The following is a 19,075-nucleotide window of genomic DNA, read 5'->3' as shown; positions in this document are numbered from 1 at the left end:
AAAGGATGGTGTTTAAGGAAGAGAAAGTGTATGAAATCCATCAATGCCAAAATGAAACAAGGGGACACAAAACTTAATGTTAAAAAATGATGGACACTGTCAGGTAGATAAATAAAATAAAAATTACAATATTGTACATCAGAGAAAATTGTAGGAAATCAAAAAAACTAACTGAAGATATCAGCACAAAACCTAATGATCAGGACTTTTATATCGGTACCTCTTACTCTTTGCACTAAATCCAGTGAGGAAACAGAAATGTAATTTGAAACACTTACAAAAGCAGGTTAGGGACTTAGTTCCCAGAATAATTTACAATTTTAATTACTTCTGCAATTACATACTTGTGTATGTCACGTAATAGGTTATACACTGAAGAGCCAAAGAAACTGGTGCACCTGCCTAATATCATGTACAGGGCACCCACGAGCTTGCAGAAGTGACAAAACACAATGTCACATGGATTTGACTAATGTCTGAAGTACTGCTGGAGGGAACTGATACCATGAAAGCTACAGAGCTGTTCATAAATCTGTAAGAGCATGAGCAAGTGGAGATCTCTTCTGAACAGCATGTTGCAAGACATCCCAGATATGCTCAATAATGTTCATGTCTAAGGAGTTTGGTGGCCAGTGGAAGTGTTTAAACTCAGAAGAGTGTTCCTGGAGCCCCTCTGTAGCAATTCTGGACATTTGGGGTGTCACATTGTCCTGCTGGAATTGCCCAAGTCCGTCGGAATCCACAATGGACATGAATGTTTGCAGGTGATCAGACAGGATGCTCATGTACATGTCACCTGTCAGAGTTGTATCTAGACATATCGGGGGTCCCATATCACTCAAGCTGCACACGCCCCAAATCATTACAGATCCTCCACCAGCTTGAACAGACCCCTGCTGACATGCAGGGTCCATGGATTCATGAGGTTGTCTCCGTACCCGTACATGTCCATCCGCTCGATACAATTTGAAATGAGACTCGTCTGACCAGGCAACATGTTTCCAGTCATCAAAAGTCCAATGTCAGTGTTGACGGACCCAGGTGAGGCATAAAGCTGTGGGTCGTGCAGTCATGAAGTGTACACAAGTGGGCCTTTGACTCAGAAAGCCCATGTTGCTGATGTTTCATTAATGGTTCACACAGTGACACTTGTTGGCAACCCAGCACTTAAATCTGCAGCAATTTGCGGAAGATTTGCACTTCTGTCATGTCGAACGATTCTCTTCAGTCGTCGTTGGTCCCATTCTTGCAAGATCTTTTACTGGCCGCAGCAATGTCAGAGATTTGATGTTTCACAGGATTCCTGGTATTCGCAGTACACTCGTGAAATGGTTGTATGGGAAAATCCCCACTTCATCGCTACCTCAGAGATGCTGTGTGCCATCGCTTGTGCACCGACTATAACAACACATACAAACTCACGTAAATCTTGATAACCTGCCATTGTAGCAGCAGTAACTGATCTAACAACTGCACCAGACACTTGTTTCTCATATAGGCGTTGCCAACTGCAGTGTCATATAATGTCTATTTACATATCTCTGTATTTTAATATGCATGCCTATACCAATTTTTTTGGCACTTCAGTGTAGATAATTTCAGAGAAAGCATATATCCATCTTATGGCAATTTTATAGCTCATAACAGAAAATATTTCACTCTTAGTTGCTATTTAACTTTTCTTTTGTGGACAGTTTACTATTTTATCTACGACAACAGTGTCATATCTCTGACAATGACATCAAATCACTGAAGATCACACAACAGCTAAATTTTAAAAAACTGCTTTATGGCAAAATTAACCAAAAACAACACGCAAACTGTAGGGGAATAATCTGACAGTCATTTTTTTGAAGCAACAGTCCCAAATAACAATTAACATAACAACAAAGAGTAACATAATTCATAAATGTTAGCTTATAGTTATAAATTGAAACCAAAATATATTTCTTTATACTAATTACTTCAAGGGAAATGTTGGTATTATGTTCTATGGTTAGCGGCTGCAGTGGTCTAGCGGTTCTAGGCGCTCAGTCCGGAACCGCGCGACTGCTACGGTTGCAGGTTCGAATCCTGCCTCGGGCATGGATGTGTGTGATGTCCTTAGGTTAGTTAGGTTTAAGTAGTTCTAAGTTCTAGGGGACTGATGACCACAGATGTTAAGTCCCATAGTGCTCAGAGCCATTTGAACCATTTTTTGTTCTATGGTTAACAGATCAAACAGATTTACTTTTTGTCTCTGTTCCAGAATGCCCTTCCCACCCGTATTAAGCAAATTCATCTTCTCTATGCGCCTTCATTTGCAGACAAAATACTTGCAATTTTCAAGCCTTATATGAAAGAGAAACTTGCAAAAAGGGTATGTATGAGACTTGAAATACTTGTAGTCTGTTACTTGGTTTCATAATATTTTTATCTAATATCAGTCCATGATAATGAGCACATACATGAGTGAGTAGGATCAAGTTTCCACTCTGCGGCAGAGTGTGTGCTGATATGAAACTTCCTGGCAGATTAAAACTTTGTGCTCGACTGAGACTCGAATTCAGGACCTTAACCTTTCACAGGCAGATGTTCTAATGACTGAGCAACCCAAGTACAACTCATGACCTGTCCTTACAGCTTTACTTATGCCAGTAGAGCACTTGCTCGCAAAAGCAAAATTCCTTAGTTCGAGTCTCTGTCCAGCACACAGTTTTAATCTGTCACGATGTGTCACACAAATAAGTAAACAGTGTTATACGTAGTCATGTATGTTAATATTGGCATCATTGCTTTGACAGTTAACATTATCACATTTTCAGGTCTATGTCCACACTGGAGGGAGCGAAGGTCTGGCAAAATTTTTCTCTACAGACATTCTTCCGGAAGAATATGGAGGATCAGCAGGCAGTAGGAGTGAACTTAACTGTGAGTTGTCAATCATTACATTTTTATATTCAATCATTAAGACTTAGAATACATTGTATGTCTTTACAGAAGAAGGGAACTTAGTGAAAACTGGAATATATCAATAATAATTAACAAATCTATACCAGAAATATTACCATAGTGAAATGCAGATAAATCACAATATTTAAAACATCATTAATCAATATGTTTGTGACTACTTATCAGAAAGCTGGGAAATAACTTTACTACAGCCTATTCCACACAGTGAAATATTATTACATACAGTTTCATTTTACTCTTCATTTCATGTACTATCTGCTGGCGGAACACATATTTAATGAATTTTAACAAGTTGTTTTCATTTCTGTTTGTAAACAGTGGCCTGGCAGAAAAAACTTGAAAGTTATCGTGACTGGATTCTTGAAGAAGAAAAGAAGAGGGCAGATGAATCAAGACGACCAGGGAAGACACGACTAGCGAATGAACTTTTTGGTATGGAAGGTTCATTTAAACAGCTTGCTATTGATTAGGTGCAATTCATCTTTTATTGTTTCAGGTATAATCCGAAATGCATTGCTCGGTGGTAAAGGTTATCAGATGCATTATCTTAATATTACATGGCAAACAAGTCTTACTATTTATATTAGAAATGCCCTTAAGACTTGTGTTATTCATGTAAAAAGACGGTGATAGTGATCTGATAGTTCGCTGATGCTACTTGCCTCAATCCATTACATGATATCGAAGTCAGGATGAGAAAATGTTTGTGAAGTTGAAAAAATGCAGTTGCAAAGTGCTTGGTCATACTGATGTAGCATCATCTGTATTCAGAAATGTTTATGCTTGTGTTCAAGCAGTATGTAAATACAAGAATGTGCTCAAATGTTTTCATGCAATGAAACGTTAACTGACTATCTCAGTGTTCTTATTTTGTGTTGACTACACTATGAGAATTATTCCACTGGCTGTTAAAACTGTGATGCACAATATGTGTGTTTAATAAATTATGCACAAACAATACAATTACTTTCTTTATAACACAATTGTGACACAGGTAGTATTCACTATCAATGGCATGCACTTATCCACCACCCTGTTTTACTTTAACAGAATAGTGAGCTGGAAAATAAGGAGAATGTTGGATGCAGACATAAACATCATATCATAAAGGTCATTTATTTCACCCTGTGCCTTCCAAATGTGTGTTCAGTGGTGTTTCAGTTGGTCTTTCTTAAACAAGCATTTATAATTGCTTATAATTTTATGGTGGATCAGGATTAAGCCAAAGGTTCAATTTCTGTCTGGCATACAGTTTTAAGTTGCATTTCACTGCAGAATGAAATTTCTGTGCAGGACTAATGAATAAGTGGTGAAGTTACATCTTCAGCTAAGTGTTTGTAAATGTACCAAATATATTAATCACGACTCTTTCAAAGGTTATTTCTCAGTCCATATTGGATGCATGTTTTTAGTATTTCATTAAAGCCAGCTTGTACATTCTGGCTATTCATAGCTCACCAATGTACGCTTCAATCTTCAGCTATACTTCTTGACTTTGTAAATGTTACTACGGTTCACATTCATTCTATACTGTTGTACAACAATAAAGAAGAAGAACACAATCGTCTGAAAGGCATTAATAAAAAGTGCAAAAATCTAAGCAATTGCAGGTGAAAACTCTCAACCAGGTTTGTTAAGGGATGAAACAACACATGTGTAAATACTTTAATACCTAAACCACGTATGTGAAAAAATAAATTACTTTATCAAATTTGCAACATATATCTACACATGTGAGCTGTGCTTCACTAAATAAACTTACAGTCAAAAGTCTGAGGATCTAAGCATTGACTGTGTAAAATCCTAAAGTAACAAAAACAACAGCTGAACTAATATCAAAGTCTTGACTTTCCAGGTAAGTAGTGTCACCAAAAAGGCACAATGTTTGCACATCATATAATGCTCAGTCAGCTATAGACATGACAGCTTTAAATCTATTCAATTTACCAAAAATCGGACAAGTGCAAGTAGGAGTCACGCTCTGAGGGTCCCATACAAACTTAATTATGTACATAGATAGCTCAACTATAGGCTTCAATGAGTGAGTTTGTGAGTATCAAAATAGGTGACATAAACTGCCATTATTTTTATTGCATTAACTTAGTGGTTTAACTTTTTTACACCACTAAGGGATCACACAACTTTGTATTTGACATACATTTCAGCTTGATACTTCCAATTGTTCCTGAGGAAAAAAAGGTCCTGACAGACAGACAGACAACAAAGTGATACTATGAGGATTGGTTGGTTTTGGGGAAAGAGACCAAACAGCGAGGTCATCGGTCTCATCGGATTAGGGAAGGAAGTCAGCCATGCCCTTTCAGAGGAACCATCCCGGCATTTGCCTGGAGCGATTTAGGGAAATCACGGAAAACCTAAATCAGGATGGCCGGACGCGGGATTGAACCGTCGTCCTCCTGAATGCGAGTCCAGTGTGCTAACCACTGCGCCACCTCGCTCGGTTCTATGAGGGTTCTGTTTTCATTAACTGAGGGATGGAACCCTAAAAATGACAATGTAATCGCCATAGTTGTGTCATCTGACATGTGTGTAAATTTAAAAAAAAAGTATTAAACTGCTAGTAATAAAGTAATAGGAGTATTTCAGACGATTATATCTATCAGTCAAGAACTGTGTTTGCTGTTCAGCTCACTGGTAGGTTATAAAGAGAGGAGAATAATCTATATGCTGACCTAGTTTAATGTAAAATGATGTGTGAGCTGTTACAAAGGGCAAACTCACATATATGTTGCAGTTGTCTGCTCTAAATACAGGTACCGAAATTAGCATTACTGTTACATTGTCTTCTACTGGTGGAACAGAGATTATTATTTGTATGTTACAACACCATGTCAGCCAGCTGTGGTCACTTGGCCTATTTCAGAGGGAACCTCTCAGCCTGCAAGATACGGGCAGTCAAAAAGGGTGGCATTATTGGTAGTGGGGAGATCCAGTGTTAGCCACGTTATGGGGCTCCATAGGGACATGGTTGCCACGGAGGGGAAAAAAGCCAATGTGCACTCCATGTGCATACCAGGTGGGGGTCATTCCGGACGTGAAAAGGGTCCTTCCAGATGGCATGAAGAGCACATGGTGCAGCCAACTGCAGGTGGTGGCTCATGTCGGCACCAATGATGTGCATCACTTTGGATGAGAAGAGATTCTCTCTCTGGTTTCAAGAGGCTAACAGAAGTGGTTAAGACTGCCAAGCTCAACAATTTGCATCATATTCAACAGGACCAGTTGCAGACCTTTGGTACAGATTCGAGTGGAGGTTCTGAATCAGAGCCTCAAATGGTTCTGCGACCATGTAGGCTCCAGATTCCTCAACTTGTGCCATAAGGTGGTACCCAGAGACTGGAAAGCTACACAGATCACACCAATATAGTAGCAGTAATCCACTAAATTACAGGCCCATATCATTAACATTGATATTCAGCAGGATTTTGGAACATATATTGTGTTCAAACATTATGAATTACCTCAAAGAGAACGCTCTATAGACACACATTCAACACAAATTCAGAAAACATCATTCTTGTGAAACACAACTAGCTCTTTACACACACAAACTGTTGAGTGCTACTGACAAGGGATTTCAAATCGATTCTGTATTTCTAGATTTCCAAAAGGCTTTTGACACTGTACCACACAAGCAACTTGTAGTGAAATTCTTTGCCTATGGAACATCGTCTCAGTTTTGTGACTGAATTTGTGGTTTCCTGTCCGAGAGGTGACAGTTTGTAGTAACCGATAGAAAGTCTTCGAGTAACACAGAAGTGATGTCTGGCATTCCCCAAGGTAGTGTTATAGACCCTCTGCTGTTCCTTATCTATACAATCGATGTAGGAGACAATCTGAGTAGCCGTCTTAGGTTGTTTGCAGATAATGCTGTTATGTATGGTCTAGTAAACTCATCAGAAGATCAAAACAAATTGCAAAATGATTTAGAAAAGTGATCCTAATGGTGTGAAAACTGGTAATGAACACTAAATAATGAAAAGTGTGAGGTCATCCACATGAGTGCTAAAAGGAATCCATTAAACTTCGAGTACATGATGAATCAGTCTAATCTAAAGGCTGTAAATTCAACTAAATACCTAGGAATTACAATTACAAACAATTGAAATTGGAAAGAACACATAGGAAATGTTATGGAGAAGGCAAACCAAAGACCGTGTTTTACTGGCAGAACACTTAGAAAATGTAACAGAACTATTAAAGATACTGCCTACAATACACTTGTCCATCCTCTTCTGGAGTACTGTTGTGTGGTGTGGGATCCTTACCAGATAATATTAATGGACTACATCGAGAAAGTTCAAAGAAGGGGAGAGAGTCATGAACATGATACAGGATTTGGGGTGGACATAATTAAAACAAAGGAATATCTCGTTGCAGTGAGACCTTATGATGAAATTTCAGTCAGCAACTTTCTCCTTCAAATGTGAAAATATTTTGTTGACGCTGACCTACATATGGAGAAATGATAATCATAATAAAATAAAGGAAATCAGAGCTCAAACAAAAAGATATATGTGTTTGTTTTTGCCGTATGCTATTTGAAAGGTGGATAATAGAGAAAGAGTAGATAATGGAGCATTATTGTGAAGGTAGTTCAATGAATCCTCTCTGTCAGGTACTTAACTGTGATTTGCAGAGTATCCATATATATGTAGATGTTGATAAAAAGATAGAGGTAATATAGTTCAAGCATTTCGTTACGACATCAACTCGCAACATGTGGCACGCCATATGGTAGTTTGGGTGAACACCGTATTGTCGTAATTTTTTAGGTAACATCATGTACTTCCCAATAAGATACTCATAGCAGTATCTAAACATTGTATTGATCAAGGTGGAATAAATAAACTTCCAGCAGCTGATCAGTTATTTACTTTACTAATGGAGTCCACCATTTCATGATAATATGAGTGACTGTCATATATTGATCTATTCCATTCTGCTATGCTACTAATTATGACAGGGTGACAAATGGAAACATACATTGTTGTTGTTTTTGTTTTTGTGCTGCTTGATAATACCAAAGGTCGAAAATCTAAGTAACTACTAACAAAAACGAACTGCCCTCATGCAAGAAAATGATTTTGTTCAAGAAGAGAACAGTCCCCGTAGGTTTCAAATAAGATTTGAGTACAGTATCTGTGATACCATGCACAAAGCTGAATACCCGAAGTAAAAGCATTCGCAAGAAATAAAATACTTCACAATCAAGACCAAACCTGATATGAACCAGAAACACTATCTGATTATCTAGCTTCCAGAACTGCTGTTTTCTCTTTGGTAGGACAGAAATATATAACTAAAGGATGAGAATAAAATAAGTCAGTGATACATAGTATATAGTCTGTCAAGCAAAAGCAACGATGCACAGTGATGAAAATGATTAGATTATTGTGTAGCCAATGAAAGAGGGGCACAATATAAATTAATTATGGTAATGAGTAATGACAAGACTGTACTGGCAAAATGAAGATGCAGCCCACTAGAGGCAGGAAACTACCCACTGAGCAAGCGAATGAGATTAGACGTGATGAGATGAAGGTGTTAATGTATTACAGCAACAAAGTCATAGAAGAGGGGTTTTTGTCTGAAGGAAACACAATGGACATCAAGGCAGCATGAAGCAAGTGGTAGTACACAGGAGATCTGTCAAGCAAAAATAGATAACTGAAAACAGAGAATATAAGCACTGTCTCATTTGTGAAAAAAGTACATGTGTCATTTTATGAACGAAAACCTTCTGGCACATGGGTTATCCTCGGTTGGATTAAAATACCAATTTATTTTACATTGACTGCTGCATTGTTTTGGATATGTATCTACTTCTAAGTGATTGAATTAGTACAACACATATCATCAAATGAACAGACTTGTGTTACAGTTGAAGCACTCATCAAGTCACACAACGGCAAAACTGGAGTAATGTGGACATTGCAGCGTAGTTCATAAAGGTGAGCCTTTCTATTGTATGTTACACCAGCACTACAGGTGCACAGGTGCTGAACATCACAATCTTTGTTACATGCAGGAGCTCAATACCAGAAATAATCATGCTCCCGAATGTTTTGTGTATAATCTCTAGCAGCTTTACCATTTCTCGTATTGGTGTTTCTACACCTATCAGAAATAATCTTTTGGCATGTTATACTACACAATCACACGAAAATTAATACACTGCCAAAATTTCTTCGTAATGCGTACAAAATAAAAGGATATTTTAATCCCACCAATGACAGAGAGTGAAACAGAATTTTATAATTTAGAATATTTACAGTGGCTGTGGGCCCTATTTTAAGAAAAGTATTGTGACATTTTAGTTATTGTCCATAACAAAATTTGCAATAAAGCTCCCACCTGGTACCTATAAGGTAGAAACAAAAAGTTATCAGTAGGCCGGGATACACTTATGGTGTCTGAAATCATTGTTGAGAAATTTAAGTATTTGACATAACAAAGAAATTATTTTCTTTTTATAATTTATTCTACTTCAGTTAAGGAAACCATTTGCCTTGAAAGATAATCTAGTTTAAAGATCTGCAGTTAAAATAAGTAAGAACAGTTAAGAGTGACTTGGAAACTATGTTTACCTAGCAATCAGTTACTTCCATTACAATTGGAAATGTTTAATCTGAGCTCATTTTCCATTTTTATGACAGAAGTCTGTGCATCACTTGCTCAATATTACAGAATTTTAGTGCTTTAAGGAAAATGATGGTTACAGTAAGTGAGTGCAAGAGAAGTTGTGAATTCATCTAAATGACACCTGCATTCAATAAGAGGGATTTAGAGGTTTCTTCTTCTTCATGTTGTTCTTTTTAGATCTACAGGCTTTAGGTACAAACATAAAGCATGATGTGGCAAATATAAAAATTTTCTTCCAGCTCTCTGCACACTTTCTACAATGTGTTCCTTGGTTGAGGTCAACACAACAAAAATTCATTCTCTTGACGTTAGTGGCCTCTAGAAGGTATAATGAGACAGAAAATTTATGTTGTAAGTGACCTCAGGGAAAGATGTAACGAGGTACAAAAATGGCAACATGTATTTCACAGCATCAGGTACTGTTTATTGTCAGATGTATGTTACATCAAATCCTATAGCAACAATGTATCTACCAACAGACAGACTTTATCGTATAAATGGGTGAAGTAAGTATGGTCTTGAAATTTGAAAAAAAAAAAAAAAAAAAAAAACACACACACACACACACACACACACACACACACACACAAACAGAGAGAGAGCTGTATGGAAACACAATGCCGGATTGCAGTTATGGAATGAGGTGGGAGTTGTACCAGGTGGGGTGAATAAAGAGGGAAAGAGGTAGGAAGCAGGAGGAGGAATTGGAGGCTGGTAGCTGGCAGTTTGGAGGAAGGCAGCAGGTGTGCAGGACATGAGAGCATGAGGTACGGGTGGGAGGAGCACAGTCTGGGTATGCAACCGACATGACGTGGATGATTACATGAGTGAAGGATGTATTGGAAGGATTACTCCCATCTATGTAGTTTAGAAAAGCTGGAGCTGGAAGGATGGATCCAGATAGCATGGGATGTGAAACAGCTGCTGAACTCCCTGTATGTATCATACCCTTATACCTCACAAATCCCTTGATGCCTCAGGATGTGTCCTACAACCAATCACTTATTTTTGTCAGGTTAATAGTCCCCAATACCGTTTCAAACTTTGTTAAGGGGAAACTGACAGATTATCTACAGACTGCCTCGATCATCTATATTTCAGCACAAGGAAAATTTCAGGGTAATGTATTATAATTATTTATAGGTCACAGAAAATAAAAATCTTAAGCTGAATCAAAATCAGTTCACAATACAAAGCAGACACCCCATGCCTCAGCAGGTGGAATGAATTTTTTACCCTTTACAGAGATGACACTGCCTACTGATTCATGGCACCATAGGTAGAAGATGCAAGAAACTTAGCAGTGACGTACGTTCCCAGCTTGGAGCAACAGATGAAGAAGTGGTGTATTAAACTAAATCCTGCAAAAAGACAACTGCTAATGTTAGCCACTGAAATGTTACATGAGCACAAGGCTCAAAATAAACAACCCTTCTGTAACACTGTGACAGGAAAGTGTGGAGCCACTACAAAGTATGAAATATCTAGGACTAGTTCTCGACCACACCTTGTCCTGGAAACATCACAAAGATGTGATCATCAGCAAGGCAAAGCAAAGAATAAACGTAGTAAATATGACTCACTTGAGATTTGGCAGTGCAAACCCAAAATCAGTACTACACACCTACAGAACATTTGTAAGGCCCTGCTATAGCATGGCACCTGCCTATAGGCACCATCAAAAGCCCAATATGAAAGCAAAGTAGCTTCTGACCATTGAAACCTAAGACTCCCAGGTAAACTTCACCACACCATATCACATAACACCACATGTGAATCCACCAACACACACGAAATACTTGAAAAAAATCACGCCCATAACAGGAAAATATGGACCGAATAGAGCTTGCTTCTTGCCAAATTTCAAGATTTTTGGTCAACGGGAGGTACAGTATAGGTTTTGATGTACGAATTTGCAACTATCAACATATGTAACATAAATGGCTGCTTCTTTTGACTGCATTGACTTACAAGCTTAATGTTTTTACACCACTAAGGGACCATACAAAGGAGGGTTCAATGACGGTTTAATGAAAGACTTAGTCTGCAAGCCACTTCATGAATTCAACAATATCCACTTCACGTACCCTTAAACTCCCAATTTTGTAACTTTCTCAGCCCAAAAGACATTCCTGAACAACAATGAAATAACTGATAAGGGGAAAAGAGGAAAAATTCAGTGAAGTGAAATGCACTGCACAACATATGATCTGACTAACCCAGATACCGACATGCCAGTCTTAGGATAGTGACATGAAGTGTGACATCACTACTGACAATCTCCAAATTATAAGTTACAAAACAATCCATCCCATAACCACAAACCTACCTCAGACACACCTGGGACAATGAAATGTAGTTTAACATTGAAATGATGATCCATATCCATAACTAGAAATTGACAAACCTATAGAATAGAACAAGAGCACTTGAAAAACATATGAACAGTTTCTGGCCAAGAACTAGCAAAACACTTTCCTTAAAATAAATAAATAGAAACAAACAACCTGCAGCACTTCCTGTTGTAAGTGGACAACAACTTGATACCAAATCAAAATATAGCAAAAAAGATGTAACTTTTTCCTCAAATCCCTTGTTAACAGAATGCAAAACAAACTCAATTTTTTAACTGGAAGAGAGGTTTCATAGTTGATGTGGATGGTCACAATCTGCTAATCCATATCTATGAAAGTTATTACAGTATATGTGAACCCACCGGGACCTTGGGTGCTTTAACCTACAGGTAGTACTGACACAAGAGACAGATCTACAGATTTATTCTGTTTCCATATTTGTAAATAAATATAGCTTCCATTATTGGTCCTCTCATGTACACGATCTTAATCAATACAATAGAAATAAATTGTAGGTACAACTGTAATGAAACCATTTAAATTGTAGGTAAAAATATAATGAAACCATTTTCAGATTGATATCACAGACTAGCAAAGATTCAAGTTATTGTGGAAAACAGACTCTTCTTGTATTTCCATTAAAAAAAGGATGTCAAAATGTGATACTGAATATCTTTCAATTTAAACATTACAGTCTCAGAGCATAAGAAAGTCGAAACAGCCATTTGGAGAATGATGCAGCCAAACATCAAGTTTCATCAAAATAAAGATAATTCTTTAAGTGAGTCATTAAATGTATAAAGAGTAATGGAATGCAATGCATGTTTGAGATTATGACACAAAAAAATATCACAAAACAGGTGCAAATAATATGTACTGCCCCTTTAAGTTTAATAGAAGTACACTACTGGCCATTAAAATTGCTACACCAAGAACAAATGCAGATGATAAACGGGTATTCATTGGACAAATATATTATAGTAGAACTGACATGTCATTACATTTTCACACAATTTGGTTGCATAGATCCTGAGAAATCAGTACCCAGATCAACCACCTCTGGCCGTAATAACGGCCTTGATACACCTAGGCATTGAGTCAAACAGAGTTTGGATGGTGTGTACAGGTACAGCTGCCTATGCAGCTTCAACATGATACCACAATTCAGCAAGAGTAATGACTGGCATATTGTGATGAGCCAGTTGCGCGCCCACCATTGACCAGACGTTACCAATTTGTGAGAGATATGGAGAATGTGCTGGCCAGGGCAGCAGCCGAACATTTTCTGTATCTAGATAGGTCCGTACAGGACCTGCAACATGCGGTCATGCATTACCCTGCTGAAATGTAGGGTTTCACAGGGATCGAATGAAGGGTAGAGCCATGGGTTGTAACACATCTGAAATGTAACGTCCACTGTTCAAAGTGCCATCAATGCGAACAAGAGGTGACCGAAACGTGTAACCAATGGCACTTCATACCATCCAGCTGGGTGATACGCCAGTATGGCGATGAAGAATGCACGCTTCCAATGTGCGTTCACCGCGATGTCGCCAAACATGGATGCAACCATCATGATGCTGTAAACAGAACCTGGATTCATCTGAAAAAATGACATTCTGCCATTCGTGCAGCCAGGTTCGTCGTTGAGTACACCATCGCAGGCGCTCCTGTCTGTGATGCAGCGTCAAGGGTAACAGCAGCCATGGTCTCCGAGCTGATAGTCCATGCTCTTGCAAATGTCGTCGAACTGTTCGTGCAGATGGTTGTTGTCTCCAGATGGTTGTTGACCCCATCTGTTGACTCAGGGATTGAGATGTGGCTGCATGATCCATTACAGCCATGTGGATAAGATGGCTGTCAACTCGACTGCTAGTGCTACAAGGCCGTTGGGATCCAGCACGGTGTTCCGTTTTACCCTCCTGAACCCACTGATTCCATAATCTGCTAACAGTCATTGGATCTCAACCAACGCGAGCAGCAATGTTGTGATATGATAAACCGCAATCGTGATAGGCTACAATCCGACCTCTATCAAAGTCAGAAACGTGATGGTATGTTTTCTCCTCCTCACACGAGGCATCACAACAACGTTTCACCAGGCAACGCCGGTCAACTGCTGTTTGTGTATGAGAAATCGGTTGGAAACTTTCCTCATGTCAGCACGTTGTAGGTGTCGCCACCGGTGCCAGCTTTGTGTGAATGCTCTGAAAAGCTAATCATTTTCCTGTCAGTTAAATTTCGCGTCTGAAGCACGTCATCTTCATGGTGTTGCAATTTTAATGGCCAGTAGTGTAGTACCATTTCAATTTAAGTGTCCTCGCATCGGGGACTGTTAAGTAAATACAAAATTAGCCTGACACTGTTAAAGAATAGTGTTACCTATTTACCATATTTTTCCATAATTATGTACAAACTTAGTGCATGCAACTTAGTACAAACAAGTGCACGAGCAGAAAACATTTTTACTTCATTTAGCTGATGAAATTTAAACGGCTGATCTGACTTTCATGGAACATAGCCAAGAACCATCCTGATTTAATCATATTTCAGTTAAAAAACTGTATTACAACAGGACATTTCATTTGGGAGCTACAATGCCACAGATCAGATACACGGGTTAAACTTATAAGACCCTTCTGTTAAAAATTCATATAATTAATGTTTCTGTTCTTTTTATTTTAAATTCTATACAATGTATCATTTCCCCCTACTTTAAATGTTTTCACATGCACAGCTATTACATTTACTGCTGCAGAGATACATGTGCTAATAGATAATAAATGAAAAGTACTAAAGATGTGATGCAAGGATGCCTTACTGGGATGAGACACTGCCAGGTACATCTTGGCTGTGCCAATGAGCACAATTACTGCAATAATTTGAATTTCAATCACTGATCTTTGAGAAACTTGATGTCCTTCCAAAGAATTGCCCAACATGTTGTATGTGCCAGCTTTGAATTGGTCCAAGAAAAATGTATATACTCATTACCCTGCCCCACTTGGCAGCAGCATATGTTTCCTTCTAAACTGCCCCATCAGACAACCAGCCAGTGCTGATCACACAGACAGCACAGTACAAATTACAATCAGTGTTACACTCAAAATGTAATCTACAATCATAATGAAACATTTTATGAAGAACAGGTTGTGAGTGAAGGTGCTGATCAGCCTTGAAATTTGCTTTGAATGTAGCCAAAGATATGATTACATATATGACTTGCACAAAGTTTTGGTTAGCAATGAGAGCAGAGTCTGTATCGCTACCAGTAATGGTCGTTAGGAACTGTTCTGCTGGCCAGGAGAGCAGCATTTACCAGAGGGCATTGGGCAAAGACACAGAGGACCTACTCAAGGAAACATACTGAGAGGAGCCATAGTGTAAAGTAAATGTACAAATGAACGGAAGACTATGCTATAACATCCCATAAATAATGAGAGAGAGAAAAGAAGTTTGTGTGAGAAACAAATATAAACACAAATCAGCTCTCTCCTTCTCCAAGGAACCATCACAGCAGTCATCAAATTTGACTACCGTGGAAACCGAAGAAAACCTGTACCTGAATTGTTGGATCGGTATCTGATGTCCACTCGATTCAAATATAAGTCCTGTCTTAACTATTGCACCACCTCACTTGGGTTATGAAAGTACACCTTTGATGTTTGTTGAACGAAAAATGACCTGTGCAGGGTATATTCAGGACTTCATCTTGCACATTCTGTCAATATTCATGAAACAACAAAGCTCTTCATTGATGCAAATACTGGTTACTTTAATCGCCGTGTTCTCTGAGTTGCCATCAAGTCTGCTTGCCAGACCAACCACTAGACCTGTATTTATTGTCATTGTTTGGGATGCTGTGAGATACCATCTCACCTACATTTATTACCTCAACATATCTTAACCCAGTGTGACAACAGGTTAAAATAATGAGGAAATTAACATACCAACTATCATCTTAGCAACTATCACTATGAACAAATGCAGGACTGCTTTGTAGTCAGTGGAGGCTACACGAAATACTATAATTCTTATCCAACCTGTATAATATGTTTATATAATTTGACTCCTTATTCAGCTGGACAGCTTTCAGACTTTGCCCATGGATGATGGTTCATAATAAATACGTGAAACATGTGCCAATTATATAGCTGTATTGCAAAGGGCCAAGCCCAAAAATTGTCCAGCTAAATGAGATATAAATAATAAACAATGGAAAATCAAGGATGGAATGTAACAGTATTATGAGAAGGAAAATTGCTACTCACCATAGAGCGGATATACTGAGTCGCAGATATGCACAACAAAAATGTTTTCACACTTAAGGCTTTCAGCCAATGGCCTTTGTCAACAATAGACACACATATGCACCCAACTGCAGTCTCAGGCAACTGAAACCACACTGCAGTTTGGTTTCTGTTGCCTGAGACTGCAGTCGTGTGTGAGAGTTGCATTTGTGTGAGAGTATGTGTGTGTGCATATGTATGTCTACTATTGACAAAGACCATTGGCCAAAAGCTTTGGTGTGAAAATCTTTTTGTTGTGGCTATCTGCAACTCAGCATCTCCACTATACAGTGAGTAGCAACTCTCCTTCTCATAATACATGAGATATAACATGTACCTAAGGCAATATCCAACATGTATTTCAAAACCAAGCATTTCCAAAACCATATTGTGGCTTCTGTGCACAGCTAAAAATTAAAAAATAAAAAAAAATAAAAAAAATAATAATAATAAAATAAAAAAATAAAAATAAAAAATAATCATCATATTAATAAAACTTCATTCATTCTCACTAAACCACAACAAACAGCATTCCCTACATTAATTTCTTACAAAAGTAGATTCCACTTGATTCAAGGCCTGAAATAACGGATGTATTAAGAAGATAGCCAAAAGGATGCTTCGTCAAGAGAGTGACAACCTGACAAAACTTAATTGGGCAGCTCCACGCACAAGTAATATTACTGCACTACAAGATTAAAGAGGCTTCAGAAGTGATGTATGTAAACAGAAACATGCTGTCCTTACCTCCAATCCATGAGTGCTGTCCATAACTGTAACAATTCCTGAAATGATGGTAATAAAACAACTCATATTTACAACAGGTAAAATGACACAAATCTGCAGCATTTTGGTAAATGTTTAAGCAAATAAATGTTCTTACCATCTAGGAAAATGTCACTCCCCAGTTCTTTATCAAGCCAAAAAATAGATGCAATGGGACCTGCAAATTAAAAAAAAATAAGAACTTCATAAAATATATGCATAATAGTATTTTAGTAGCTTTCAAAACTGAAATGACACACATTTCAAAACAAAAAAATAAATAAATACATAAATAAATTCACAAAACTTAAAAGTTTCATCGATTACAAAAATAAGATGCAAATTAAATAGTCTGCCCAATAAAGGTATTTTTTCACAATATTTGACTGTAACACTGTAAAAAAAAGTAATAGCAAAAGAATTAACTATCAGTCAGAACAAGACCCTCTCCTTTCTTCTACAGAGTAGGTATTTCCTATCACACAGCTTTATGCTTGTGTCTCATAAATGCACTCATAAACATCTGAAAGTTTTCGAGTAAATTGCACATGGGCTTCCCACTGTCTTACACAAAATGTAAATAAATATATAAATATGTAACTCCAACAAAATAAAGTCAATATGGTACAGAACATTCTGGCAGAATATATATATAATTTGGGAGTGAAGGTAACACATCACTGAATAACACAAGTGTTACATTGTTGACATGCAAAATAAATAAATAAATAAATAAATAATGAAAAGTTCTCTAGCTCCCATGCCTCTACAGCTACACTGTGATGGCTGAATATACAATGCTGGGACTGCAGTTAAGAAGGTAGTCTGGGGCTGTATTGTGGAGAGGGTGAGGGAAGAAAAGAGGTGGGTGGCAGGAGGGAGGATTGGGGAAGGGTGGCTGATGGCTCGGAAGAAGGCAGAAAGTGTATGTGATGTGAAGGCAGGAATACAAAGACTGTAACTACACGTCATCTAAAATACAGGGTTATTACAAATGATTGAAGCGATTTCACAACTCTACAAAAACTTTATTATTTGAGATATTTTCACAATGCTTTGCACACACATACAAAAACTCAAAAAGTTTTTTTAGGCGTTCACAAATGTTCGATATGTGCCCCTTTAGTGATTCGGCAGACATCAAGCCGATAATCAAGTTCCTCCCACACTCGGCGCAGGATGTCCCCATCAATGAGTTCGAAAGCATTGTTGATGCGAGCTCGCAGTTCTGGCACGTTTCTTGGTAGAGGAGGTTTAAACACTGAATCTTTCACATCACTATGCGTGAAACTTGCCCGCACGCGTTCAACCGTTTCTTCGCTCACTGCAGGCCGACCTGTTGATTTCCCCTTACAGAGGCATCCAGAAGCTTTAAACTGCGCATACCATCGCCGAATGGAGTTAGCAGTTGGTAGATCTTTGTTGAACTTCGTCCTGAAGTGTCGTTGCACTGTTATGACTGACTGATGTGAGTGCATTTCAAGCACGACATACGCTTTCTCGGCTCCTCTCGCCATTTTGTCTCACTGCACTCTCGAGCGCTCTGGCGGCAGAAACCTGAAGTGCGGCTTCAGCCGAACAAAACTTTATGAGTTTTTCTACGTATCTGTAGTGTGTCGTGACCATATGTCAATGAATGGAGCTACAGTGAATTTATGAAATCGCTTCAATCATTTGTAATAGCCCTGTAGTATAACAGGGAACTGTCCTTGGTTCAGCATTTGGAAAATAAAAAATGGGCGGGGCAAACTAAAGTGGCTCAGATGAGTGGATACGATTGGACATGAATGTATGCATATAACCACACCCCAAGACGTGCACACCACGTGTACACTTGCCACATGATCCACTCCGGTTCAGAGTGTACTGTGGGCTGTATCAGTGTGAGGGAGCAGTGAAAAGGGGACAATGGTACTCACAGTGGAGCAGCAGTTGTTCATTGTGGAAGGTTACGTGACAACAAAGTCGTAGAAATGATGAGGTCAGTTGTTCGCTGAGAAGTTTAATGGTGTCAAAGTGCCAGCAAAGAGTGCCATGCAACACTTCATC

General features: G+C 38.4%; 1 protein-coding gene across 1 annotated transcript in view; it reads right to left on the bottom strand.

Annotated features, from left to right (window-relative positions):
- The window catches only part of LOC126484169 (COBW domain-containing protein 1-like), a 519,558-nt gene that overhangs the window by 434,315 nt on the left and 66,168 nt on the right, over positions 1 to 19,075 (bottom strand). Inside the window, exons 4-5 of the mRNA XM_050107575.1 lie at positions 17,145 to 17,204; positions 17,009 to 17,046 (exon numbers count right to left, since the gene is read on the bottom strand). Coding sequence (XP_049963532.1) covers positions 17,009 to 17,046; positions 17,145 to 17,204 — 98 coding nt within the window. The remainder of the gene's footprint in view (positions 1 to 17,008; positions 17,047 to 17,144; positions 17,205 to 19,075) is intronic.

The sequence above is a fragment of the Schistocerca serialis genome, chromosome 6 (assembly GCF_023864345.2).
Source record: "Schistocerca serialis cubense isolate TAMUIC-IGC-003099 chromosome 6, iqSchSeri2.2, whole genome shotgun sequence".
NCBI classification, from domain to species: domain Eukaryota; kingdom Metazoa; phylum Arthropoda; class Insecta; order Orthoptera; family Acrididae; genus Schistocerca; species Schistocerca serialis.
This window is presented reverse-complemented; position numbering and strand designations above follow the sequence as displayed.